This window comes from Leishmania major, chromosome 34 (assembly GCF_000002725.2).
Source record: "Leishmania major strain Friedlin complete genome, chromosome 34".
Taxonomy (NCBI): domain Eukaryota; phylum Euglenozoa; class Kinetoplastea; order Trypanosomatida; family Trypanosomatidae; genus Leishmania; species Leishmania major.
The window spans coordinates 273,145-300,134 of NC_007286.2; the positions used below are offsets into that span (position 1 = coordinate 273,145).

The following is a 26,990-nucleotide window of genomic DNA, read 5'->3' on the forward strand; positions in this document are numbered from 1 at the left end:
GATCTGCCCGTGTCGAGCGTGTTTTTCTGTTGTGGTTTCTTCCCTCTGTAGTACTTTCGCTTAGAGATTTTTGTGTTTTGTGTGTTTTCGTTGTTCTTGTGTTACGGCGCACCGCTCCGCTTGTCCGAAGAGCGTGCAGAATTGAACACAAAAAAAGAAAAGAAGGATGTCTCTCGCCTTTCGCCTCCCTCGCCGTCCTCCCTTGCTTGCACCAATATCATAAAAAGACAGCAGGAAATCCAGCGGCTCCTCTGTTGTGAGATCCGTTCGTCCGCGGCGACAGGTACTCAGGGCCGTTATTCTGTCGAAGGTCGTTGAGCGCCACCTCGCCATCCCTCCTCGGTGCACCACCCTCGCACCCGTGTTATGTTTGCGGGGTCTCTCCTCGCACAGGACACCAGCTCCTGGGGCGTTCTGTCGACCCCCGGCACGCTCGCAAGTATTTCCCTTTTGCTTTCTGTATCTCTACTCCTTCCTGCCGCACTACACACGTTCGAGTGACTTGTTCCCCCCCCCTCGCCTCGCATCACACGTTGAAGGACTCACACCAAGTACATAGAGAGAGATACATATATATATATATATATATATACACTTACATACATACACTCAATAGAACTCGAACGAAGCCGGTAGCGCGCTGCGTCATCGTATCCTCCTCCGTGTTGCGTGTGTGTTTCGACTGCTACCGTGGCACTTACTGCTCCCTCGAGCCAAAACCACGGTACAAAACTACACGGAGGTTTGCGCCCCTCTGCGCGCTGCAGCCAGCAGCTTCCCTTGTGTGTTTCCAGCACCTATCCACATCACGCACCACCTTGCGTACGACCGCAACACCAATACGGTCTTCGCCGCACAAGTGCATAGATTGCACCATCCCACACATCAGTTTCTCCGCATTTGCTCTGTCCTCGTGCTCCTATCACGGTTCGTTGCGCTCCCCTCACCCCCCCCCACACACACACGCGCAACGACAAACACGCGTACTCTCCCGTTGTGGGTGGACGAAGTGGCAACATCACACGGCTACCGTCATTCATCATTTCGCTCTTTTGTGTTTTTGCGAAGGCGATCGTGTATCTTCACAGCAGTCGTGCCAGCGCGCTTTGACCGCTCTCCTCTGTTCTTCACTCGCAATGAACACATCAATGGCTGATGTTGACTCCATAGACGCCCCGCCGCGGGTTACCCCACCGGCTGCGCCAGAGGTCAGGCCCGTCGCAACAGTACAGGGAGAGCAATCGGCAGACCAGCGGCAGCAGAGAAGGTGTGACTTGGAAGACATTTTTCAGCCCTTTTCAACCGCAGACGACTACGCTGCGGACGGCGAAAGTGGCCCGCAGAGAGGTGGCGACCGTAACAGCACCTCTTCCTCGTCTTCGTGTCGGGTGCGCATACCGTTGATGTCTGTTGCCGCCTGCCGTGCGCGAGTTCCCTCGAAAGAAGTCCTTTACAGGAGACGCAGCGGCTCCCACCAACACCGCCCATCTCCCTCGCTGGCGAGTGTGACCGACGTCGTTATCGAAGGAAGAGGTGATGACATGTATACAGGGCACGGAGTCTCACGGCGCGATCGGCAGCTCACGTCGTCACCGGCGAACCCTGTGCCGTCTCTCGCTCGGCAATATGGTGAAAATGCTGCGCCCACGCGCGCCATCGCGGCTGACGTGGCAACGGCCTCAGCGGAAGTCACATCCCATCGCCAAAAGAGTCGCGTCACGAAGTTCCTTCTTGACACGGAGGGCGATCCGAGTGTGAGCACCGATGCCCTTCTGCGGCGCATGCAGACCAAGGAGAAGGAGTTCGACGAGAAGATCCACCAGATTCATCACACGTTTCAGAACGCAGGGGAGCAGCTCGTTGTGCGGGACAACATCATCGCCCATCTGAAGGAGGAGCTGGCAGGTCTTCGTGCGGAGGTCGCGCGGATACCGAGAGAGTACCAGGAGCGAGAGGAGAAGTTACTGCTCCGTGTAGAGGCCATGATGACGGAGCTGTCGGAGGAGCAGAAACGTGCCCATCACTCCCGCCGCGCCGCCGAGGAGGAGGTGCGCGCTGTCCGCGATTCCTTGCAGGCGGCGGAGCAGCAGCTGGCGCAGCAGCAGCACATGTCAGACGATCTACTGCGACAACTTCGTGCGAGCGACAAGGCACTTCAAGAAGAAAAGCAGCGGCACGCCACGGCGCTTGCGGAGAGTCGGTGCGCCTACGAGGCCAAACTCAACGAGCTCCAACGCACCCTCCGCTCCATGGAGAAGCAGGTGGCCAAGTCGCAGTCTCGTCTGGAGGATATGGAGAAGGACCGCTGCCAGCAGCAGGCAAAGCTTCTAGAGCTGCAGCTGAGCGGCCGGCGGCGAATCGCCTCCGAGACGGGCAAGGCCAAGGAGCTTCTTGCCGAAAGCGACGCCCTGCGCGACGAGGTGGAAGCCGTGCGCTTCAGCATGGCGCGTCTGCTGAGACTGATGAGCGAGGTGCCTACCCTGTCGGACTACCTACAATGGAATGAACTGAGCAGCGAGTTTGTCTTCCTCGGTTACCCTACTCGATATTTCGACACGAGTTACCGCGGACGAGGAACGTCCTCGCTGTCGCCGAGTCGACGCACGGGCAGTCATGGAGCCTCTCCAGCGCGGCGTCGTGCTGCGGCTGTAGCCGCGGGGGAAGACATCAGCTTCGACAAGCCCGGTCCGTCGAGCCACTCTTCTGGCTACTATCAGGACACAAACGTCTCCGGCATCTCTGCGGGCGACACGGGCGTCGAGGATGGCGTCTACGCCGGCGTCGCGGCTTCGCTTTCCAAGAATGTCTGGCTGAACGGCCGGTGGGCTCAGGAAATGATCTCCATCATCTCGGCAGAGAACGACTTCACTCGTCTGAAGCGAATAAAGCTGCTGGAGCTGGAGGAGGCGGCGCAGCTAAGCGAGCAGTTGCCATCTGCACGCGACGTCCTTGAGTGCCGTAAGCCGGAGCATCACTACTGGATCCCGTACGCCGTCTTCATTGAGGCGCAGAAATTCAAAAACAAGTACTACCCAAAACTGCCCGCCATGTCGCACTTTTCGCCATTTCTCATTCAACTCAACAAGATTTGGCGCGCGAAGTTGCAGGACCGGCTGCGCATCATGCAGCAACAGAATTACAATCAACCGCAGCAGCTCTCTCAAGCGCGGCGCAGCGCTACTGGTGAGAGTCGGTTCGCCAGTCGCGCGCGAACCCGTGAAGGCGATGTAGCCGACCAGCGAAACAGCGCCGTAAGCCGGCTGACAAGTCGCGGCAGCGTCGCACCTTTGCCGAAGCCGGGCGAGCTGTTTTCGGAGTGGGCGCGCCAAGAAGCCCGCATGGACGAAATTCACGCTGAGCACCATCGCCTGCGCCGCGAGGTGCGCCTCCATGTCAGCAGTCAAAAAGGTCTGCAGCTCTTTCGACTGTACGACGAGCTTGTGCGTGATGCCCATCAGACCCTCGGCGAAGTCCTTCGGCTGGCAGAGGACCTCTACGACAGTGCGACGGCTCAGCGCGTGTCGGAGTCGGAGGACCGAAAGCGCGCAGCATCCAGCGCGCTTCATGAGACTAAGCAGCAGGCGCAAGCAAGTGCGGAGATGGCTGATCTTGCTGAGGCGCGTGACCGGCTGCTGTGCGTCGTGGATCACACGTGTCAGCAGGTGTGTGATGTCGGAGACTCCTTGTCCACCCGAATGATGTCCTACTATAGTGACCTGCATCAACTCATTCACATGCTACACCACCACATTCGCCAGGCTCGTGAGCGCAGCTGTCACAAGACGCGTGAGCAAGCTAGCAGCGACGGTACGAGAAGCGCCAGCAGCGCTAGCAGCTCCACCGCCCCGTGCTCTGGAAGGGTCTCGAACACTGTGTTGTCCACCGAAGAGCTTCAACAGCGACTTCGCGAGCTTCTCCACGACCAGTACGGAACGGCCCGCGGCCCTGGCGCCGATACGGATCATGCTGCAGCACCCGGGGCAATCAGCAGCGACGTGCTGTTGAAGCTGGCCGCCAGCATGCTGGACTTCGGCGAAGAGGTCCGCCGCGAAGTGACTCACGCCACCGCGGCCCTTCGCGTAGTTGCCGAGCAGGGCATGAGGGAAGCAGCTCAGTGCCAAGGCGCGTGATCAGAGAGAGAGAGAGAGGCGGGAAGGAACGTCACTGTCTCCACGTGCGGGCTCCTCGCTCTCCACACGTCAGCTCAGTCTCTCCATTGTAGTGGTCGTTTCCGTGTCCATGTAGTCGGTGGATGCGACGCGCACCTCACACAGCTCTGCGTCGCTTGTCAGCTTGTTTTCTTGCTCGAGTCTGTTATCCCCACCCCCTGTACCTGTACTGTGTGCATGTGTGTGTGTGTGTGTGTGTAGATGCACGGATGTCGCAGGCTTCCCTGCACGTGATGATCAACTCCTTTTTTCGTGTTACGCAGGTCGACAAACAGGATATAAGGGAGAGAGCGAGGAAGAAAAGTTGTGGCGCGATGTCAGCCATGAAGTGACCAGGACGGTATCTACCTCGTGCACCATTCAACACGCGAAGAAGGAGATGGAGACGCAACACCAACGGGGCGATGCTAGCCGCAGCAGTTCTGCGTGGGTAGCGGAGTGTGTATTTGAATGTCGTTTTATCTTGCTGGCGACGACATCGAGTCTCTCCCCTCCACAGGCTCACGGGTGAAGTGTACCCCGGCGCCGCCCGCACATCTCAACGATGCACAACTTGTGTGCTCGACCGTACTGCGCCTTCCCTGCTCATGCATGCTCGCTGCCTCCCCCACCCCCTCCCTCTCTCTCTGTCGTTCCCTCTTTTCGATATACTATTGTGTTTTGCACTGGTGGGGTGTGCGGGATGGATCGCTGTGTTGGTGCTCCGCGCGGAGAAGCATCAAAATCTGATTCCTTCGCTGTTCCTCCTCACCCCCGCATATTACGGATACCCTCATTTCGTGCTTCGCACAGGCACGGTCAAGGGAGGGGGTGGGTGGCGCAAGTCGTGGTTGAAAGGCGCAGAAGGCAGGGCACAACGATAGGGTCAGTGAATCGGTATTCTACCTCTGCTTATTCAAGCATCATCACCGCCAGTACCCGCTCATGGGAAAGATTGGATCGGTTCTGCAATCGTGTCCGCAACGAGAGGCGGGGGAGTAGCTGTTCGAATTCGCCAAGCGAAAAGGAAGCAGTCGGTTTGTAGTCATGAGTGTAGGGTCCACGTCACTGCCGCCACTGCTCCCCTCCGGCGCCGATCTTCTAGCCTGCATCGCCTCCTACTGGCCATCTGTAACACAAGGAAATGGGTCGGGCGTCGTGCGGCGCCAGCAAAGGCTTCCACTCGCGTGGATCGCTGCCAGCCCTGCAGCGCGCGTTGTTGCGGAGCAGCGGCATGCGTGGGTGGTGCTCCCCTTTACTCATATCTGCACCTGCCCCGCTGATGCCGAAGTCGATGGCGCTGCGAGCGACGGAGTAGAGAACACATTCGGATCCGTTCTAGCGAACGCCACCATGCAGCCGAGAGTGCTGCAGGTCGCTCTGACGAGGGACAGCGCGGATGCGAGCGCAGCCGGACTTGTCTCTTCGTCTTCGCAGCAAACCGCACACGGGAGCGTGGTCGCGAGTGTACGGTCGTGGCTGAGGCGGACTGGGGAGAGCCTCGCAGACGTCGATCACGCAGCCTCGCCAGTGAGGCCTGCGTCGCTTTCTTTCAACGGCCCCGCCTCTCCCCCATCCACGCTGCCGACGACGGCCAACAGCAGAAGCAGCTCAGCGGCACGAGGTGTGACAGATGCTGCGGACGCTGCTGGATGCTGCGGGGTTCATCTTGGCGGGATCACAGTCGTGTTGGTGTCGGGTGTGCACGAGCTCGACGCGGCCGGCGCCGGCGCAGCATGCACCGAAGACAGTGCGTCGAGCGACGGAGCAGCGAAGCACAAAGGCGCCTTTCCCATCCACGGCGAAGGAGAGCCGGCAGCACTGAGCCCACGTCTCCTCTTCCCCTCTACCACGTCGTGTGGCGGCTCCGTCGCCTCGATGCTGTCAGTCCCACCCAATGCAGCGGTCTACAATGGCATGGCTGGAGGGCACAGGGAAGAAAGGATGCCGTCCACCACAAGCAGTATTTTCCGCGCTGGGGCAGAATTGCACGACGACGATGGCGGGGCCGACGATGAGACCGCAAACGACCCGAAGACAGCCACATCGGTGTATGTGGTACAGCAGTTCAGCGAGCTGCGGCACCGCATACGCGAAGCACAACGGCAACGAGCATCTGCGGCCGCCGTGTCATCACGTGGGCTTCTTACCACGGTATGGTACCGTCAAGTGTTTGTGGGCACGGCGGAAGCAACAGACAAGGCGCTGTGCGGTGTCTCGCAGTGGTGGTTGCAGCGCTCGATACTAAGGCACGAGCTTCCCACGACGGCCTCCCGAGTCATCAGCCTCACACACGGAAACCGTAGTCTTCGCGCCAGTGGTAGTAGCTACAAAGAGCCGCGAACGCTTCCACCGCCGCTGCTGCACATCAAGTACGTGGACGACGTCTTCGCAGATCTTTGGTGGCCGCGTCGCTTCACTATGGTCGTGCATCACCGCCTCTCACAGTGGACGGCACGTGCCCCGTGGGTGCCAAAGTTGTTTCTGCTGATGTGGATGGTACTCGTTGTCTTTGTAGAAACCGTCCTTCACGGCGTTCAGCAAATCGCTCCGCCCCTCTGCGCCAGTGATGAGCAGCACAGCGGCAGCGGAAACGGCACGAGCCACCGATGCCCCGTCCCTCCCGTGGATCTCATCTCGGCCTTCCACAAAATGGGAAGGGCCTACGGAAGGCACCAGCTGGCAGCTCTCGATGTGAGTCACACTGAAGTGCGTGGCACCCACCTACTCGCCTGCGTCCTGGGAAGCGTGATGGCACCGGCGACGACCAGTGAGGGCGAGGCACCTGTGGTACATCGCAAGGGATTGTGGGCGCTGGACGTGGCGGGGTGCACGCAGCTGCGCCACCGTCGTGGGGAGCTGTATGCCTTGTCCGATATGCTGGACCAACTGTGCAGCCACGCGGCCAGTCGAGTTGCTGAGCTCTCCCTAAGGGAGCCTTCTGGAACGCTCGCCGTCGCCGACCTCCTTCTCTCCCTCTCCTTGCGAGATGGCTCGCAGCTTGCTTCTCAGGCCGCCACCGGCCTCGCACTGGCCCTTTTCACCCATCACGGTCACCTCACCTGGGTGTGCGCCGCCGGCAGCGACGTGGACAGTGCCTCTTTGCGTGAGCTGGGCCAGTACGCGCTGCTGGTGGAAGCCGCTGCGGCGACGCGGCAGCCTCAACCGCCGCACTCACCAATGTGCACCTTACGCGCACTCGACCTGACCAGCGCTCTGAGGGTTGATGATGTAAACCCGATGGGGTACTTGACGCAGCTGGAGCAGCTGCTACTGCCCTTCACCTACGTTGATGACGTAGGCATCGGTAGCCTGGACGGTCACACATACGCGCATGACCTAAGTGCGATGTTGGCGTTGTTCACTGCAGCGATAGCAAAAGAGGCCCCCGAGCTACCAGACGACGCACAGAAATCGCTGCAGAGTACTCTGGACGCTCTGCAGCATCTTATCCTCATCGACGACGACGGCTCTGGGCAAGCGGATGTGCACCGCGGAAATCCGCGCAAGGATCTCGTGGAGGCGCTTCACCAGAAGTTCCGCTCCCACCTGTATCACCTCGACCTTACATACTGTCTCTGTGTCTCAAGTGTAAAGGGCCTGGTGCGCCAGCAGCAGCTTGAGCTGCTGAGCCTTAGCCAAACTCGAGTGAACAAGTTTGGCCTGTTCGGTGACACAGACTCGCATGACTCGTCGGGGTCGTCCGCGTCCGCGGCGCAGCCGCGTCGCACGCCGCCTCTTCGACTCTTCATTGCGGAGATGTGCGAGCATCTCAGTGACCTCAGCGGCCTCGCTCACATTAGCACACTCGAGTGCGTCATTGTGCGCAGTGGCTCACTCGGCGATGATGGGCTGCGCGCCCTGTGCACCCCTGACATGCAGCGCCTGCAGCTGATGGATCTGAGCTACTGCGATCGCCTGCACCATGTGGGGTGCCTGGCGCAGCTGCCCGCCTTGGAGACACTCATCCTGGACAGCACCGACGTAACCCCAGCGGAGGTGAAGCAGCTTCGCTCCAGTCGCTCTCTGCGCACCCTATCACTGCGCTTTTGCACCGAGTTTGCCTTCATTGGCATGGGCTTGGAGAAGCTGGAGGCGGTAGTGGGCACCTTCGCAGCGCTCAATAGGTACCTGTATGAGGACCTTGCCGGAGATGATGAGCTTCGCAAGAAGATGAACTGACTTGCGCTCTAGGCAATGCGCTCATCTTAGCTGTCCCCCTTCCCTATGTGGAGAGTCAGTGTGCTGGCGTATCGCGTCAGCTGGCTCCGCAGATGGGGGGAAGGGAGGGGAAGGGAAGCCGGGCGGTATCGGCTCGGAAAAAACCCCTTCGTGATAATAACGCAGCTCTCTTCCAAGTCTAAACTATTCTTGACATGGCTTTCTATCCATTCATACTCTCATCCTCTTGTCCAGCCCGGCCACTCTCTCAGCATCGCGAATGCAGAGCTAAACGAAACGTTGGAAGAGGCGGAGGTGGAACGTCCATCACCAGTCGCGCGCGATGCCTTGTTGTTTTGTTGTTCTCTCCCCCTCCTCCCCCCCCCCCGCGGTGTAACGTGGGGGGAGAGCAACGGTGGGTTGAGACGCAGGACAGGGCAGGATATACGCATGACGTCTGCTGCCTCCGCTGCGACCTACTCGGTGCTTGTATGTGTGGCTTTTGTATGCATGGGCGTAGGACGTGCCGCCTGGCCTCTCTCTTCACGTAGCCCCATTTTTTATCTTGCGTTTTGCTTTTTCCTGATGCCTGTTTTCTAACTCTCTCATCATTGCATAAGAAGCCCCTGATGATGACGGGTGGGGAAACACCTCTCAGTGCGTGGTATGGCGGGGCCCAGTACCCACTCTCTCTATGGGGAAGCCAAAACAGCCCTCCCCCATTCCTGCCGAATGCCAAGCCACTTCTGGTGCTGACAGGGTCAAGCACACACGAAGTAGGGGACTTGAGAGCGATGCATCGCTACTGATGCCGGCGGTCAGGCCCCGGATGACGGCGTTGCGTCGGTGCGACCTGCAACAGTGAGCACGCTTGTGCCATCCATGTGAAAGGCAGGGTGTCGGCGTGACTCGGACGCATCGCACGCGGCCCTCACACTGTCCACTGGTGGAGGGAAGGAGGAGGGCCTGAGGCGCCGCGAGTCGAGACTGGGCAGAGTTTGAGACAGAGGCCGCGCTCTCAGATGGCTGAGCCGGCGCATTGCTGTAACGTATGTGTTTATCGCTGCTTTGCACCACACGAGGTGGTGGGCCTGTGGCAGGCCTGGGAGGGGAGGGGAGTCGAATCGACCTTGTGTTGTATGGCAGAGAGCGGACGCGCTAGAAAACAAAAAGTTGCATAACAAACGCATAGTCTTGCATGTGGGGGGGGGGGGATGTACCGATGTTCGCCTCTTCTCTCCGAAAGCCAACGTTTTGTGCTTTCCCACATGCCCAAGTACGTGTTTGTGTTTGTGCGTGCCGGTCTGTCACACAGCCTCAGCTACCGCAACTCTAAAAGTGCTCACTGCTTCTCCCTTCTTTCCATACCCTCGCCGTTGTGCGCTGGCTGGCGGAATCTGGGTACTCCTGTGGGCGTCGAGAGAGGAAGGGGGACGACTTGTCGGGCAAAAATGAAAAGCTGCGACAGCTCCGTCCTCACCCGTACTCGGGCCCCTCCTCCCTCTCCTCCTAACGCGCATAGCTCCGCACCGGAAATGTACGCCATGAGGGCTCCTCCTGGTGTTGCTTCTGCTCTTGCCGCCGGCGACACCGCTCCTGAGGCCCAACTCGCTACCTTGTACTAGTACGTGTGTTCCCCATCTACCTTTACTCTCTCGCTCTTCTTCCTCCTTGTGGGCTATCCTTCCTTTCGGCGGTGCGACAGAGAACGCGCTACCGACGTGAGCACAATACGCACATTGAAGCGCTGCGTGACTGGTGAAGGCCTGTCCTTTTTCTCTCTCCCACTCCCTTTCCCGCCTTTCTCAAACGCGCACGCACATCTGCCGAGTCTCGCAACCGTCAGCACCACTGCCGTCGTTGAAGGGATTTCTTTGATTTCATTTGGGTTACTGTTTTCCTTTTATTCTTCCACGTGTCTCCGCTCCATTGCAAGTGCACTGCCGTGCAGCATTGTATCCTCCCCCCTCCTCCACGAAACGTGCCTCTGCTCGCCCACCCACCCCAAGCTGTCCCTCAACTCCTTTCGAGCTTATAAACGCACAGTCTCGTCACATAAGCGCAGATACATACGCACAGGGGTGCAGGTACAAGATGGACCCCTCGGCCTTCGGAATGATGGCTGGCCGCGGCATGGGCCGCCAGACTGAGGTGCGCGATGCCCGCGACACTGCGGAAACGATTCAGATTTCGTCTATCGCGCTGCTGAAGATGCTCATTCACGGTCGCGCCGGCGTGCCGCTGGAGGTGATGGGCCTCATGATTGGCGAGGAGATCGACGACTATACGATTCGTGTGGCGGATGTCTTCTCGATGCCGCAGACCGCCACGGGTCAGTCCGTCGAGGCGGTCGACCCGGAGTACCAGGTGCACATGCTGGACAAGCTGAAACTGGTCGGTCGTCACGAGAACGTCGTGGGGTGGTACCACAGCCATCCCGGATTTGGCTGCTGGCTGTCCTCGGAGGATGTGATGACAGCCGCCGGCTACGAGAATCTGACCCCGCGCAGCGTGTCGGTCGTGGTGGACCCCATCCAGTCGGTGCGCGGCAAGGTGGTGATTGACGCCTTCCGCACTATCCCCCAGGAAATTATGGCTATGCGGGCAATGGGTGAGTACGTGGAGCCGCGTCAGGTGACGTCGAACATCGGATTTCTGTCCAAGCCGTCGGCTGTGGCCCTCTCCCACAATCTCAACCGCCAGTACTACAACCTGCCTGTCACCTTCCGTAAGAAGAACCACGAGTTGCGGCTGCTGCTGAACGTGTACCGCAAGGGCTGGCAGGAGGGCTTCAAGTTGGAGAAGGCGAAGGTGTACCAGCGGGAGACCCGCACGAGCATTCGCGAGCTTATCTCCCTCTCAAAGCAGGCGGAGAAGTACATAACGCAAGGACGCGACGAGGACGATCTCGGCAACGTCGGTCAGATCAACGCCATGTCCCACCTGCAGATGGAGGCGGAAAACGTCATCCACCGCAACCTCAACCAATCCATCGGCGCCATGATCAACGCAGTGGTGTTCTGATATTTTATTTTCCCTCTTCTCTTGGACTTCGTTCTTTCCTGTTGCTGTCATTGCGGCCTTGCGCGACGGGATGCAATCATTGTCTGTGTGTGTGTGTGTGTGTGTGTGTGTGTGTGTGTGTGCATACCTGGTACCTTGTGGAGCCAAGTATATCCCTGTGAGTATGAGTGTGCGTATAGGGCGATGTCTACTGCCGACGTGTGAGAGAGCATGCGGTCCGCTTTTTTCTTGTCTGTGTACGAAATGCAAAGGCAAAAAAACTATCGGCATATATAGATTTGAGCGTGCCATGAGGTCACCAATGACCCTCAACAGATGTGACAGCGAGTGCGACCATAATGGAAGAAAAGAACGCCAGCATCTCTCAAGACCTGATATTTCTTCCTTTTCTGTCGTTTTTCGTCTCGGTTTCTGGCTTGCTGCGAAGTGCTCAGAAAGGGACGTTGCAGAACTGATGTCGAAGCCGCACCCGGGGTCGAGAACAGAGAGCAGCTGCAGTCATGGAAAAGACAGCGTCCGCGTTCTCCCTCGTCCCCACCGAAACACCCCTGTTCTCCCCATCTTTCCCTACCACTCCTTTCTGCCCCTCTATCTCTGCCTTTCTCTCGCCAGCAGGCATACATTATTTTTTTCCCCGTCGCACGATCGGCTTTCCTTCGCTCTCCCGCACCTCCACTCTGATGGCGAACGAACGAAAAGGCCCCTCAGCAGCCTCGTCCCTTCCCAGCGTTTGTCTTTCCCCCTCCCCAACGTACTCTCTCGCACCTCTTCTCCTCCTTTGCCTCTTCCTGTCGCTGGCGACATCGCCACTGCTTCACTGTGCAGCTCTCCATCTACCACCTCACCCTCCCCCTTCCAGGGGTGGGGGGCCCCTCTTCTCCCCTTTTTCTTTGTGGTGGTTTTCTCTCACACATTCATTGGCGGAAAAGAAAAGCCTCAGCCTACCATAAGCCCATTCTGTCTGTCTCACCTCCTCCTCCGTGGCTTCTTTTTCCCTCACTGCTGGTTTCGTGTGAAGTGTGTGTGTGTGTCGTCTCTTTTCTGTCGTTCTTCCCCACCCGAGGTCATGATAAGAAACCAGCAGGAGATGCTGGCCACGTTGCGTCAAATAGCGAGGCTCGTGAGCGCTCCTTACTCAACGTACCTCGTACTGCTACCCGTCGCTAAACAACGCAGCAGAGCTCCGCTGCGTCGGTGCGTATATTTTTTTCCTTGTGGTGGCTGCTCTGTTCTCTTATCAGCCCGTCTTGGTCATCTGCTTTTGCTCTCATCTTTTTTTCGAGTGTTGTTCCTGGCCTGAGCGGTGACTTTCCCGACATTCGTGACGAAGGGAAATTCTGGTGAACAAGCAGAGCTGAAACGGGCTTGAAAGGGGTTCATTAATGCACATCCTTTACTACCTGTGCTCACCTTTAGCTCTCTCACATGCTCATTCCGTCCCCTCAGATAGCCGCATGGCTCGCTTTCCTTTCCACGTTAATCTTTGTTGTTTACGGGGCCGCCTACCGCGCCCGCATTCACCTCGAGTTGGAGGGGGGGGGCCTTCCCTACCACTTCGTGTGTAGAGCTGGCACGCCAAAAGCCAGAACAAGCTGCCAAACGTCCAGAGGTGCTCTGCGGGGCATTCAAGGGTGTGTGCACAGCTGTCTTCCGATGACCAGGTGAAACCCCCAACGCCATTTTTTTCTCCCCCCCCACCCCCACCCTCCCTGTGTGCATGTTGGGGGGTATGTGTGTATGCCTACCCTCTCGAACCCCTCTTTCACTCTTTCCTTCCCCCTTCCTCATTTCCGCTGAGAAGCCTCCCACGAAAATTCGCTCTCACTGCTTCCCTCCCCCTCCTCCCCCGGGTCTGCGCCACTGGAGCACCAACTCAGCGGCACACACTCCCCCACTCCTTGCTCCCCTCAACGCCCTTCTTTCCTTTGTCTTTTCGTGCGTTAGTGCCTCTCCCCCTCTCGTCTCTGCATTGTTCGCACTAGAGGCGCAGACGTTTTTTGTTCTCTTGTTTTCGCCGTCCACTGAAGCCCCGTCTGCGGCTTTCTGCCCGCTTCGACGCGGCGCATTTCAGCCCCACGCACTCGCCGTCAGGGCAACGCATGCTCCGTCAATGCCGCCTCCGCTTCGAAAGCCGTCACTTGGGCCGCAGGGCCAGCGCACATTGCGACGCAGCAGCAGCCCGGCACCCCCCTCCTCCCGGTCACGCTCGCCCTCAACGTCGTCCAACAACTCTGACAATGATTTTGTGTACGTTCTGGGTCACGTCAAGAGCACCGAGGAGGCAGTTGAATGCATCCGTGCGGTGCAGCAGCCAAAGGAGAAGCACCAGGGACGGTCCTTGGGCGGCCTCGGGAGCTCTGCCAAGAGTCTTACAGAGCTCGTCACAACCTCGGAAAACAGATACCCTGCATCTCGAAAGATGAAGGGAGAACTGCCGGCGACGATGGAAGAGTTCTACGAGTCTCCGCGCTACACCGTCTCCCTCACTGCTGCCCGGGGAGCCCTCTTCTCTGACGCGCTCTCTGGCTTTCACTCCTACGTAGCATGTGAAGAGGAGCAGTGTGACCAGCTGTGCACCTACGCTACTCAAGGCGGCGCTGTCCGCACCAGCGCCGTCCCGTCCCCCTCGCCTGCCATGACGCAGGAGTGGAACACGACACTTGCCGCCTCCTCAGCGTTGCCCGCCAAGCCCGCATCCATGGCTGTGAAAGCGACAGGTGTAGTTGAAGAGGGCCACGCGCAGGTCGCGACTCCCGCTTCTGCTCTGCCACCAAACCAAAGAACCGAAAGCGCTGGCGCCCCATCCACCGCTGCAGACCCAAGCATTCCCTCGCCGTCCGCCGTGCCAGGTCCCGCTCACACGTTTCTACAGACCAAGGCTGCTTTCCCGCCGAGTATCGTCGCAGCGGAGGCTGTCACCGCGGCAGTGGCAGAAGGAACAGAATCTGGCTCGCCGCGCGTTCCCGCCTCCTACATGTTTCTTGTGCGCAGTCGTGACTCAGAGGTGATGAACCCGGGCTCTTCCTCGGCGCCTGCCGCGACGCCGCACAGCGTTGCCCTTGAGAGCCCGGTGTTTCCATCGTCAAGGGACTCGCGTGCGAGCGGCAGGACAACAATATTTTCCGAGCCGACTCCAGGCTCCGCCACAAATCTTCATGTTGACGCCGCTGGCCCTGCTGCTGCGGTAGGTAAAGGGGCGAAACCGGTTCCCGCGCCTCTAACCCCGGCCCAAGAGACCGAGCGAGCGGCGAAACTGGAGGCGATGCAGCCGCACGTGCTCCTGCAGAAGGCGAACCACTATCGCGAAAGTGTGCCGGTTGTGTTTCGCTACCGCTACTCCCCAGATTTCGAAGAGACGATTGACGAGAACAAGAAGCGGCAGCAGCAGCTCGATCGCGCGCTGCGCAAACATCACTGGCTCGCCGGCTCCAGTGGTCTCACGCACGCGGAACGGCAAGAAATATCGCGCCGCTTTGCGGACCCGAACGCGCTGGCCCACGAGTGGCTGTACGTTTGGGAGCAGTTTGAGCGTGACATCCCCCGCGAGACCCTCTTGGTCGAAGACACACCCTACCACGACGCTAACATTGCCTTGGCGGCCATCTTGAGCTACGTCGAGTACAGCTACGACAGAAGCCAGCAGCATATGAAGAAGTTGGCCGCTGCCTTGGCAGCTGAACAAAAAGGCGATGCTGCCACTACACCCGCGGCGACTGCGGCGGCGTCATTAGGCGCTGGCAACTCCAGCTCCGGTCCGGCGTCGAGGAGAAAGACGACCTTGTTGGAGCATTTTTTCTCCGCAGGTACGGCAGCCCTCAAGGGTGCAGTGGTCAAGATGCGGGCGAGCCTGCCGGACTTTGTGGGGGATCCTCTCCTCTCCGTCTCCGGCTACAACCCTGCGCTCTATCACGCCTCCCTTCTCTTCCCCACTGATCCCAAGGCGCGAAGTGAGAAGATCTTCTCTGCAGTGCGAGAGGTGGTGCTGGCCTCCCAGCAGTCCTTTATGGGGTTCCCGTACCAGCTGTTGTGCGAGCAGGTGGGGATGGAGCGGCTGGGGCTGGCACTGGAAGCACTGGAGAGGGACGAGGCAGAGGTGGGCGACCTGGATGAGGAGACGGAGGCGGAGAAAACAGCGCGGGTGACTCCGGTGGACGCAACGCACGAAGAAGGGAAGCTGCAGACTTCTGGCAGTGGTGCAACAGCCTCTATCCCACTCAAAAAAACAGCAGAGGCGGAGCCCGCTGTGAAAGAGATCACCACCTCCATGCACTCATCTCTGCACGGCTCACGTGTGCTGCGCATCTACCATAGTTTTCCCTCCTCGACAAGTGTGACGAACAGGAGCGGAAACGACCATCGACACCGGCAGCACACCGTTCACGCTGTAGACGAGTGGAACGTGTCATCCTCCTCAAGCCGCTCCTCAGACGCGGCTCCCTCTTCACTTTCGCTGAACATCTCGCCGGCAACGACAGCACCACTGCCTCCGCCAGGGGCCTCGGTGGAGTCCACGGAGGAAAAAGAGCAGCCAGCTGCAGTACTGGACGTCCTTCCGGCACACTGCTTGTCAGAGGAAGCGCGGCGACGCAAGGAGACCGTGGCGCGTCTCCGCCGAGAGCGGCGTCGTCGCAGGCCCAAACAACTGCCTCTGTTGGTTGGCGAGCCGCGTCTGCACGAATTCGCTGCCTTTCTCGACATTTTGCGTAGCCGCCTCATTGCCAAGCAGGTGAAGGAAGAGCGGAAAGAGATGGAGCAGCGGCAACGTGAGCGGGTGCAGCAGGCTGTGAAACGGCAGTGCGAGCAGTGGGGCAGTGCACCAGCGTCTCGGCAGGGATCGCACCCAGGCTCTCGTCAAGCTCCCTCTGCCTCCCGCGACATGATGAAGCAAGCAGAGGATCCTTTAGCGCCGACCGCGCAGCCCGCGGACACCGCTATGGCACCCCGCAAGCTGTTTCACGAAGATGTCGATGGCTCCGCCTATCTGATTCCCACCCGTTCCGCCTCTGCCACAATGGAGCCCCCTTCGCGCTCTCCTCGCTCGCTACTCTCCAGTACTTCGATGCGAGAGGTATCGGTGTCACCCGAAATGCACGGGATGCGTATTCGCCTCTTCTTTGACGACAAGCGCAACGTGCCTGTCGTCGTAGTGAACAAGCTGTTCCGGCTGTTCACAATGCCGGGGCTGCGCGGCTTCACATCCTCCGACGACGACATCACAGAGGCGTTGAACGACAAAACGGCAGCGAAGGCAGCCACGGCCCATCCAAGCGCTTCTGCGCGCAAGTCTGGTGCTGGACGCACAGGCAGTTCGGAGAAGAGCCTGCTCCTCCTCATTCAAGTTCAGTTTTCGCTCTTTTTGCAGGAAGATGCGGAGGTCAGGTGGAAATGGTGGAAGCTGTAGGAAAGGGGCGCGGCGGTGGGCACCTGAGCCCCTGTTCTCCTTCACTCATGTTCGACTCTCAAAAGGGTTGTCGCCCATGTATCGTCTCCACACACACCCAGCTCCTGAGGACCTTTTGTACGGATATGTGTGTTCATGAACACAGCTATTGACCTTGCAGAGGTGCTTGCTGCCCCGGCCTGTCCTCTTCCCCCTCCCAGCCCCCCCCTCCGCCGCGCCATTCGTATCACGTTTATGGAGGGAGAACACCCTTTTGAGTTCTCCGGCACTGAAGTGTCAGCCGTGGGTCATGGTGTGTTTGAATGCGCGGAGCTTCGGATGTGCCTCGTGTTTGCTGGTGTGCACCACGTCATCTGGACGCGGACGCCTGTGCTTGACCTCTCGCTTCCCTCTCCTCCCACACCCCCTCTCGCTAAGGAAGGTAGCATTTTTGTGGGCCACCGGATGCATTTTGTGCTCGTGCCTGCTTTGTTCTCATTTCAACCGCGTGGAGGAGTTTCCATGGGCGCAGAATATACAAACCGAATCGCCTTAGGCAAAGTGGTGCCGTGGAGATACTCTCATGGGCACTGGCCCACGCACGCACCACTGACGCGCATATGCGCCCGAGCTCGGCCACGCAGACGGCGATGATGGCAAGAATTTCTGCGTCTGTCCATCGAGCACTTCCTCCGTTTCTCTCTCGCTGCATACCGCTGCACTCATCTTTAAATGGGGGGAATACGCGAACGTACGTTTTGTGTGCTCAAGCCTGCCGCCCGCCTCCTCACCGTCACTTGCCCTCCCCCATCTCCCAAACCTTATTACGCTGATGTCCTCTCACGGGCCCTCCCTCAACACCTACACACGCGCGCACACTGGCATGTATGTGTCTTGTTTGCGGTCCTCACATTTGTCTGCTCGGTATCAACGAGCCGAAATACCGCATCCACACGGAGAGCGTAGTGAAGTACCTCATAGCTCCCTCGCAGACCTGCCTCAACACTAAATCCTAGGCGCACAAAGCGGGCCAAAGCCCACAGGGTGTCTCTACGATTATCGATCACATCCCCCCTTTTCCCTTACCGCTACTCCCAGGTGTAACCTCTTCTTTTCCTGGTTGTTTTCTTTTGTCGGGTGTCTGTTTATTATCTCTTTCAGGGTGGTGGTAGGCAAGGACCTACCTGTTGCTTGTGGCGGCAGCGTGGAGTTGCGTGGGTGTGGCGCCACTCGTTAACGAGGCCAGCGCGTGCATTTCTCTGTGTGCGTGTGCATGCAAGCGAGACTGTCAAGAACAAAACGAAAGGGAAAGGTGTTGTGTGCAGTGCGGTTTCTTGCTCTTTATTTTCTTGTGCTCTGTCTCGACATATTTAGATATATATATATATATATATACGTTCCACCAAGACACAGTGAAGACGCACAACAGTCCCTTGACAACAGACGAAGTGGAGAAGGCGGCGAAATTTGCCTCCCGTGGTAAAGCCGGACAGACTCTGACAAGCACAAACCAAAAAGGGGGCATCCCATTAGATCCTTTGCTCCGGTGCTGTCGTGGCGTTCGTGCAGGTGTCTCTTGTCTTTCGAAGCGCATGCTTCAGCAACAACCGTCTCTGTCTATTTTGCTCCGTTCTTGTTGTTTTTGTCATTTATCCCGTTGCCGTACTCCTGCCCTCTCCCTCTCTCTTCTGTGGACTTGTCTTTGCGAATTGTGTGTGTTTTTTTGTTGTTGTGCGCATGGTACTGCACTGTGTGTATGTGTATGTGTGTGTGTGTGTATGTGTGTGTATGTGTATGTGTGTCTTTATCACTTTGTTTTCTTTCTTTGTGGCTTTCCTGTCCGCTTTCCTTTTCAACTCTTCTTTTTTTCATTGGGAGGGGGGAAGGGTGCCGTCACTACTCCCCTCCTGGGCGCTCTCCTTTCTCTCTCCCCCTTGCCGTTTGGTCGTGCTGCCAACTTCACTGTGAGGGAGTTTCCGTGACAACTCAGAGTAGGTAACGAGGTGCGCGTCGCTTTCCTCAGGCTCTGCTTCTGACACGCATCTACCTCTCCGCATTCCCGTGTGTGTGTGGTGTGTGCTTCACCACAGAGAAACATAAAGGAGCGGAGGAGCGGCAGAATGGGAAAGGCGCCTGCCATGTCCAGCAGCACCTTGACGGGCGTTGAAGGGAAAGCGTCGCGGAGTCGCTCCACCTTTCTCGTGCATGGTGTGCTGCGGCGTATCCCGGGATACGCCTTCTTTCTGATTCACCTGTGCTTTCTTCACATTCTGTGGGGGCAACTGGTGGACCAATTCTTCAACGCGACGATCACTTTCACGAGTGCCAACGTCACCAAAACCGACATGGCCAAGGAAGCATTCATTCGTGTATGTAACAGGATTTGTCGGTCAGTAGACCAGACACTGCTACATGGACTAGTGGATGTATTGAAGACGAAGGGCGGCACGGGTGCGATGGGCGCGCTTGCGGCGTCACGAGAATTTGTTGCCTTTTTGTGGAAGTCTCCATCTAGCATGGTGCTCTTCTTCGGGCTCGCATTCATCTGTCTCAACAGTGTACTCGCTGCGTTGCGGCTCTTCACCGGTTTCCTCAGCAGCCTCACAGCGCTGTGTCGGAGTCGACGGCAGCTGGAGCGGGGTGGCTCGCGGAAGCCAGTGCCACTGCACATCACCGTGCGGTATGGCAACGGGTATGACAGCATGCTTCGTTTCGCTCTGGCTGCTGTCGAGCTGGCCTGGTTCATGAGCTACCCCGTGTTGAACTCGACAGAAGCCGCGAAGAGCGCTACGGGCAAGACGCGTCGCGTCCCTGGGGCGACGGAGCCGACGTACGCTTCTCTGCGCCAACTGCAGGTGCGTCACCAAGCCATCGCCAGCTTCCAAATCGAGGCTTCGCTGCTTCTCCCTCCGCAGCTGTTCGACTCAACAGCCGACGCTATCGCCGCTGGCGCGTTTGTGATCATATTCGTGAAGGTGGTACTGGGAGTTGTAGTAGCGCTGGATGCGCAGCGCCTCTTTCACGCGCTTGTCGGGGTGCGGCCCCTTTTCATACCCAACGGGTGGGAGCGGTGTCCCGTATGCGGCGCTCTCTGGAAGCGGTCCCGCAAGGCCACCAACGCGGTGCACCTGTGCCCCAATATTTTCACTGCCACACCACTGCTTTCAGGCTGCTCTCCTGGCACGGCAGCGTCGGACACGGAGGAGGAGGAAGACATGCGAGGGCAGGTGCCGGGCACGGTAAGGCGTGGCGTGGGTGACCCCAGACGCGTTGGCCCCCCAACGGAAGCAACCCATCGCCCCGGCGACGCCTTTCCCAACCCGAACACAGCCTCGTTTGCCTCGTTGGTGACGGACAGCTGGCTCAGCCCTCTCATGAACTTCACTCTGCTCTCCCCCCTCAACACCTTCTCGCCTCCACCCTTGTCCTCCATCATCGATGACGGACGTGGTCATTGGCGCGCACTGCTGCGTGTAGTGGACCGACTACCGCGACTTCCACGCTCTCTGCGCACGCGCGACGCGATCGACGAGCCAGCGTGGACGCTGTGGCAGCGCCGACACGAGCCTGGTGCTCGCGGAGAGGTTAGGTGGTTGGAGCGCAGTTTTATGTTCATCACAGAACCTATCCGCCGCGTCCTGTTGCATGCCTTCGCAGTCTTCTTCCTCCCTCCCTCCGCACGCGGAGCGGACACACGACAGGGCGAATGGGGTCTTGCCCGGAGTGGCTCGTCGCTCTTTCGCGCGTTTCTGCGCCACCCCAGCGGCCGTCAGTTTGTGTTTGTCTGTGTCCCGCTGAAGCTGACGCAAGACCTGCTGTCGCTGCTGGCCCCGCGAGTCGTGAAGTCGCTGGTGGCCTTTCTGAAGGAAGTGAGCGCATCGAACATCAGCGTACGTCAGAGCTACCTCGGCCGCGGCCTCCTGATTTGCCTGAGTCTCATTCTAGTCGTGTCGCTTCAAGCTCTCTTTTTCCAGCTGTACCTGACCCACCTGTATGCCTCCTGCCTCAAGTCCGCCTCTGCATTGAAGACGTTGTTGCTGCGGCAGTCTCTGGCAACGCCATTGGCGTACACTGGTGGAGGCAGGGGCGGTGGCGGCAAGAGGGCCTCCATGTCACCGTCGGCATCCGACATCCCGCATTCCCCCACTCGCCCGAGTGAGAAGAACGACGGGAGAGTAAAAGATGCGTTGCCCTTGCCAACGGTAATACCAACAGCTGAGGAAGTTACCACCACCGCTACGCTGTCACGCGAAGGCGAAGTCATGTCGCTTCTCACCGTCGACGTCACCAACTGCGCCGACTGCCTCATCTTCTTGCACAACGTGTGGGGTCACCCCTTTGTGATCATATCATCCTTGATGAGTATGTACACGTACGTCGGGCTCTTCTCTACGACCGCTACGTTTGCTGCTCTCATCGCGCTGATTCCCCTGAACCGTAGCAGTGCCGCCCGCGTGCGCACAGCGCAGCAGCAAGCCAAGAACAACGAGTCTCGCCTCAGCGATCTCACCGCTGCCCTCTCGTCAATGCGCACAGTGAAGTCCATGGCACTGGAAAAGTGCCTCGTTGGACGTGTGGAAGAAGCCCGCGTGAGAGAGAGTGATGGAACGAAGCTCGTTGGACAAGCAGAGAGCGTTGCTGCGGCGCAAACGGAGGTGACAACGTTGCTGGTCGCGCTCGTGTGCTGCGGGTCGTACCTTCTCACTGGTGGCGTCATGGACGCGGCGGTGTTAGTGCCGACGATGGCGGCGCTGCAGGTGATGCGGTTCCCTGTCTGGACGCTGCCGCACCTCTACTCGCAAGTCTCTCGCGGCTACACCTCGATGCAACGCATCGAGCGCTTTCTCTCCGAGCTCGAAGCCGGCGAGAACGCCAGCACCGCCTACGTGGAGCATCGCCTACGCCAGCAAACCGACGAGGGCGCGGCGAGAGAAGTGCAGCCGTCGGTCGCCGTAGCTGTGAGGGCGGGCGAAGTGCGATGTGAGCGTGGCACATTCGCATGGAACACGCAGGCAGCCGTGGCAGATCAAATCGCATTCGACAACGCACTCTCCTGCAACTCCCCGAAAGGGTTGCGCGGCTATACCCGTTCACCGAACGCTGCGTCCAAGGAAAGTGACAGGAGAGGGGAAGAGGATGCCCCTTCAAGTTCTATGCTCAGCGCATATAGTAGTCCGCGGGAGAGCGGCTCGCGCGCGGTCGTTCTACACGGCATCACCCTCAACATCTTTCCCGGTGAGTTTGTCGTGGTGCATGGTCCCACAGGGTGCGGGAAAAGCGCCCTGCTACTTTCCATGCTGGGAGAGCTGTACGTCATGCCGAATGACAGTCGTGCCACGAGTACGAGGAGCACAACAGCGTCGTCGGAGACGAGGGGTTCGTCCGATAGTCAGGGATTTCAGGTGGGCGGCCGTGTGGTGTACTGTGCCGAGGTGCCGTGGTTGCGCCAGGGGACTATGCGAGAAAACATTCGCCTCGTCTCCGACGACATCCCCGAGAGCGCGACGGAAAGAGAGTGGTACAATCGCGTGCTCGAAGCCTGCGGCCTCAAGAATGACATCAAGGCGCTGGCAAAGGGTGATCGCACCATGGTGGGCGAGGGTGGCTCGAAGTTGTCGGGGGGCCAGCGCGCGAGAGTGGCGCTAGCGCGTGCTGTGTACCGCTACAGCGAGACGGACGTGTTCATCTTTGATGATGTGCTCTCCGCACTCGATGTTGAGGTGCAGAAGCACATCATTGCGAACCTGTTCCATGGACTCCTGTGCGCTGGCGCAGGATCCTCCTCCGTCGCGCAGCGCCGCACAAAAACTATTGTGCTCGCCACACACGCTGCGGTGAGCCTGCTGATGCCAGATCGCGTGCTTCATCTGTGGCCGGATGGCACACTGCACGAAGACATGACCCACCAGGCGCCGACGGAGGACCAAGTGCACCAGCAGAAGAGCGCGTGGCGCAACGCGACGGCGGCGGCGGCGACAAAAGAACAGCGACGGTCCATTCACTACCAGGCCGCTAGCGCTGCGGTGGCGGATTCGTCGACGCGCCAGAACGATTCCACCCTTCCTTTGTCCACAAAGTCGAAGCCGGTGGCAGAAGCATCACCCAAGTCGTCATCGGTGCCATCCGTGCGGCGGCCTGCGACCGGCACCGATTCCCTTCTCCCGCGCGCCGCGGATCTGCACCGGCTCTTCATCGAGTACATCGGCGGCGGGCGGCTCCTGTGGTTCTTTGTGCTCAGTGTGTCCATGCAGCTTTTCCGGACGCTGATGGACAACTGGCTGGGTGTGTACATTTCCCTCTACGATAAGCGCAATGCAGCCTACGAGACCATTTTGCGCAGTACCAAGTCCCAGCGAGCGCGCAAGTTCATGCTTGACATGCTGTCTCTTGTCGTCCTGCGAGGCGACAAAGCGACGCCGGCGCCACCACCGCCACCGGTGGTCCCCGTCTTCACCATCTTGGGTGTTCCTGTTGTGTGGCGCAACCCTTTTGTGCTGGACACCGTTGTCGCGCAGTTCCTCGGAACCTACGCTTTCATCGGCTTCAGCGCCGCGCTGCTGTCGATGATCCGCACCGACTACTTTTTTCGCTCGTATCAGCGCATGGCCGACGCGCTGCAGCTGCACGCAGTGCGCAAGTTGTTCAAGGCCCCGGTCTCCTACTTCGACCGCATTCCATCCAGTCGGCTCTTGCAGATTCTCAGTCGCGATCAGGAAGTGGTAGATCGCGCCCTTGGCGAGTCGGCTCAGCTCATCTTCCTGACAATTCTCCAGCTCTTCGGCATGGTGTGCTTCAACGCTATCCACTTCGGCCCTTTCATCGCTGTGCTTCCGATATCCGCGCTTCTCTTCTACCATCTGACGGTTCGCTTTCTATCCTTCACCAAGCAAGTTCGCGCGCTGGAAGGTGTGCTGCAGAGTCGATCAGTTGCCGTCATGAAGGATGCCGTGAACGGGGCGATCACGATTCGAGCCTTCGGTTCGGTGCTACAGGACCAGCTTTTGCAGGAGATGAACGAGGCACTCGACGCTGTTCACGTCGCCGCCAACGCCGGCCTTACCGCGGATCGCTGGGTTGCCCTGCGGCTGGAGTTTGTTGCCCTTGCCTTGACTTCAGCGCTCGCACTCCTTTCCGTTCTGACTGTGTGTCTGTCGGCGACGACGTCCGCCGGCAGCGCGGCGTTTGCTGGACTGGGCATCACTTCCAGCATGACCGCGTCGCGCTCCCTGTCGATGCTGTGCCGACGCTTCGGCATGTTTCAGAACCAGTTCGTCAGCGCTGAACAGCTCCTGCGCCTCGAGGAAGAGATACCAGAGGAGGATACACCAGCAGCCGCAGAGGGTTGCAGCGATGATGATTCCTCGGCGTCGGAGCAGCGCGCCGCCACGGAACCGGACACGTGCCTGCTGCTCGATGTACGCCACCTGTGTGCGAAATACCAACCACAACTGCCGTGGGTGCTATCGGACATCTGTTTCACGCTGCGCCCGGGCGAGTGTGTGGGCCTGATTGGCCGTACAGGCAACGGCAAGTCATCCCTCTTCAACGCTTTGCTTGGGCTCATGGACGTTGTAGAGGGTGAAATCCGTGTTCCTGGCGCGCTTTTTTCTTCCTCTCCAAGGCCAAAGGCACGACAGCTCAACGCGATCCATCTCCCGCAGCATGAGCTTCGCAAGAACTATTTCCAGCTGGTCTCCCAGGAACCGCTTCTCCTGCAAGGCACATGTCGCAGCAACCTCATGCTCGGCCTCGATGACAACAGTGCCGCGTCTCGGGAGGCATCTGGTGAGCCGCGGGTCACAGTTGACGCGGAGGCGCTCGACGCGCGTCTGAGCGCGGTTCTGCGGAAGGTGGCGCTCGATGAACTTCTCGAGCCGTCGCACGCCGTGCCAGTCTCGGGACAGCCAGCCGTAACTGGCGGCGACGGTGAGGTTGCGTCATCAACAACCCGCGACGCGGCGGAGTCCGCCTCTGACTCTACCGCATCACCAACCTCTACCGTCGACGTCGCCACCCGCACACTGGACCACGTCGTCACCGCTGGTGGATCAAACCTTTCCGCCGGACAACGCCAACTGCTGTGCCTCGCCCGCGCCATCCTGCACCGGCCACACGTGGTTTTACTGGACGAAGTTAGCTCACGGGTGGACCGGCGCACGGATGACCTGATCCAACGAGTCATCAAAGAAGAGATGCTATGCCGCGGTAGTGAGGGCGACGGCGACAGCAGCGCCGTGAAAAGCGGCGTCCTTCTCATCGCACACCGCCTGGAGACTATCATGTCCCTGTGCGATAGCGTCATTGTCATAGAGAAGGGCAGGTGTGTCGCGCACTTGTCAAAAGAGGAGGTCAACTGTTTGGAGGACTTGGAGTCGTACCTCTGAGTCGCACACTGGGTCCTGGGTGATGGGCCGCTTGTGGATACCTTTGTGTGAAACGGGAACAAGGACTGTGTGATTTGCTCCTGCTGGGCTTGAAACGACAACTTGAGGTCGGCAAAACCGGCTGCCGCGTACCTGCACAGTGCCCTCCCCACCACAGCACACCAACCAACGCCATGTCAGCTGTTTTTTTTTTGTCCTTTGCCTCCTGGGAACGCCGCTGGCGCATTTACTTGCCTGAAATTGCCAAGCCGTCCTCTCCTCGGGGTGTGAAGCGGGCACTCCAAATGACCTTGTCGGGCCGCGTGCCTCTTGCCACCCTGCCCCGCCCCCAAAAGCCTGCCCCCACCCCATCTCCCTCGGCCCCCAGAAAAAGCGCTGGCAACACGAGCCCCCGCCCGGGCGCAGCCCGCCCCCCTCCTCCGGGGATGAGCAGGCCCCTTGGCGGCGCGCCCCAGCGGCACCAAACCCCACACACCAGCAAGGGCACACCGCAGCGCCCGCAAGACGCGCCACCACCGCCGCCCGCCGCAGCGAAGCCGCCGGACCACCCCCAGCACAGACCCAGGCCCCACCACGCGCCCGGAAGGGGGCGCCACTCTGGGGGTGCGCCGTGGGCAAAACGCATACCCACCACCAGAGCGAAACGCCTGGAAACAACCCCCGGGCCGAAGCCCCAAAAAACACAACCCACCACACCAAAGCAACCAGGGAAAAAGCATACCCAACAGAGAACCAAAGCGACCTCGCCGCGTTTACCCCTTACAAAACCAGCGGTGCAAGCCAACCCACCGCTTGCCGGGAAACAACTTTGTGAAGAGCCCCTGCACCCACGCGGCCGTACCAACGAAGGTTTGGCGGAGAGCCAAGCCCCTTTGCACAAACCCCCCCCCGCACCTCTTTGGGTAAAAAGCACGAAATAAGCTTTTTCGTTTTTCTCGCTTAACACACTAAGTTTTGACAAACAAAAGTAAAAATACGGTTCGCACACCATTTCCCCCACCGACACGGCCAAACCAGGAAGCCGCAACCCCGCACCCAACTTTCTGCCGACACACGGCGCCACCACCAACCCTTTGCGGCAAACGCCGTACCCCATAAGATCCCGCAAAACCGTGGGGCTGGGGGCCTGGCTTCCGGGGTTTCCCACATCCTGCCCGGAGGATCCCCGAGACACACACAAAAGACGCACAGCGAAAAGAAAAAGCGCCAGCCAGAGGACCGCGCCGCGCGGCGCGGACCCCAACCCCGAAACGCACGCGACCCCGCCCCCGACACGCGGCGGCCCCCCGCAAAGGAACAGCCGCGGGCCCAGCCCATGGGAAGCCCCCAAGCGGCCCCGAAACCGCGAGCGCGGGGAACCCCGGCGAAACGGCCGGCGAGACCCAAAAGCCCCACACCCAAAACCCACAGGAGCATGACCCCCACCGCCAACACCCCCAAACCCACCGAAACCAGAAACCACCACGACCGCCATGGTTTAGAACAAGGGCGCCACCCATAAGTGGGTTTTGAAATATGCCGGTGAACGGTTTCCATGGAAAGGTGCGCGACCCACCGCCCAGGCAAGGGAAAAACATTCAAAGGGGCCCCCCACCAGGAACGCACACAAAAAAACAAAGACCCCAAGCCACAAAAGGCCACATGCCCCGAGAAGCATTCGGGGGCGCGGTTTCTGGCCCGTAGCCCCCGCAAGGGCCCCCGACACCACAGGGGTCCTTTTTATTCACGGGAAACCACCTTTCGGCCCCGCGCGGTTTAGCCACCTGGAAAAAACACGGCCCCCCAAACACCGGGGGGTTCCAGAGATTTCCACCGAAAAAACAGCAACCAAAAGCCGCACCACACGCCGTAGGCAAGCAAACCCGGCGGCTAACACAGCAAGGCCCGCCCACT

General features: G+C 59.3%; 5 protein-coding genes across 5 annotated transcripts; all 5 read left to right on the forward strand.

The window, feature by feature from the left end:
- Positions 1-1,781: 1,781 nt before the first annotated feature.
- LMJF_34_0630 (conserved hypothetical protein) lies at positions 1,782-4,130 on the forward strand (the record flags this gene model as incomplete). Its single annotated transcript, XM_001686102.1, has 1 exon — positions 1,782-4,130. The coding sequence occupies one exon, from the start codon at positions 1,782-1,784 to the stop codon at positions 4,128-4,130; it is 2,349 nt and encodes a 782-aa protein (XP_001686154.1).
- A 2,439-nt stretch (positions 4,131-6,569) lies between these two features.
- LMJF_34_0640 (hypothetical protein) lies at positions 6,570-8,330 on the forward strand (the record flags this gene model as incomplete). Its single annotated transcript, XM_001686103.1, has 1 exon — positions 6,570-8,330. The coding sequence occupies one exon, from the start codon at positions 6,570-6,572 to the stop codon at positions 8,328-8,330; it is 1,761 nt and encodes a 586-aa protein (XP_001686155.1).
- Positions 8,331-10,403: 2,073 nt separating this feature from the next.
- LMJF_34_0650 (19S proteasome regulatory subunit,Metallo-peptidase, Clan MP, Family M67) lies at positions 10,404-11,333 on the forward strand (the record flags this gene model as incomplete). Its single annotated transcript, XM_001686104.1, has 1 exon — positions 10,404-11,333. One exon carries the CDS (start codon positions 10,404-10,406, stop codon positions 11,331-11,333), a length of 930 nt encoding a protein of 309 aa, XP_001686156.1.
- A 2,110-nt stretch (positions 11,334-13,443) lies between these two features.
- LMJF_34_0660 (hypothetical protein) lies at positions 13,444-16,734 on the forward strand (the record flags this gene model as incomplete). Its single annotated transcript, XM_001686105.1, has 1 exon — positions 13,444-16,734. One exon carries the CDS (start codon positions 13,444-13,446, stop codon positions 16,732-16,734), a length of 3,291 nt encoding a protein of 1,096 aa, XP_001686157.1.
- Positions 16,735-18,833: 2,099 nt separating this feature from the next.
- Positions 18,834-25,097, forward strand: ABCC8 (putative ATP-binding cassette protein subfamily C,member 8; the record flags this gene model as incomplete). The annotated part of the gene is made up of 1 exon (XM_001686106.1): positions 18,834-25,097. The coding sequence occupies one exon, from the start codon at positions 18,834-18,836 to the stop codon at positions 25,095-25,097; it is 6,264 nt and encodes a 2,087-aa protein (XP_001686158.1).
- Positions 25,098-26,990: the final 1,893 nt, after the last annotated feature.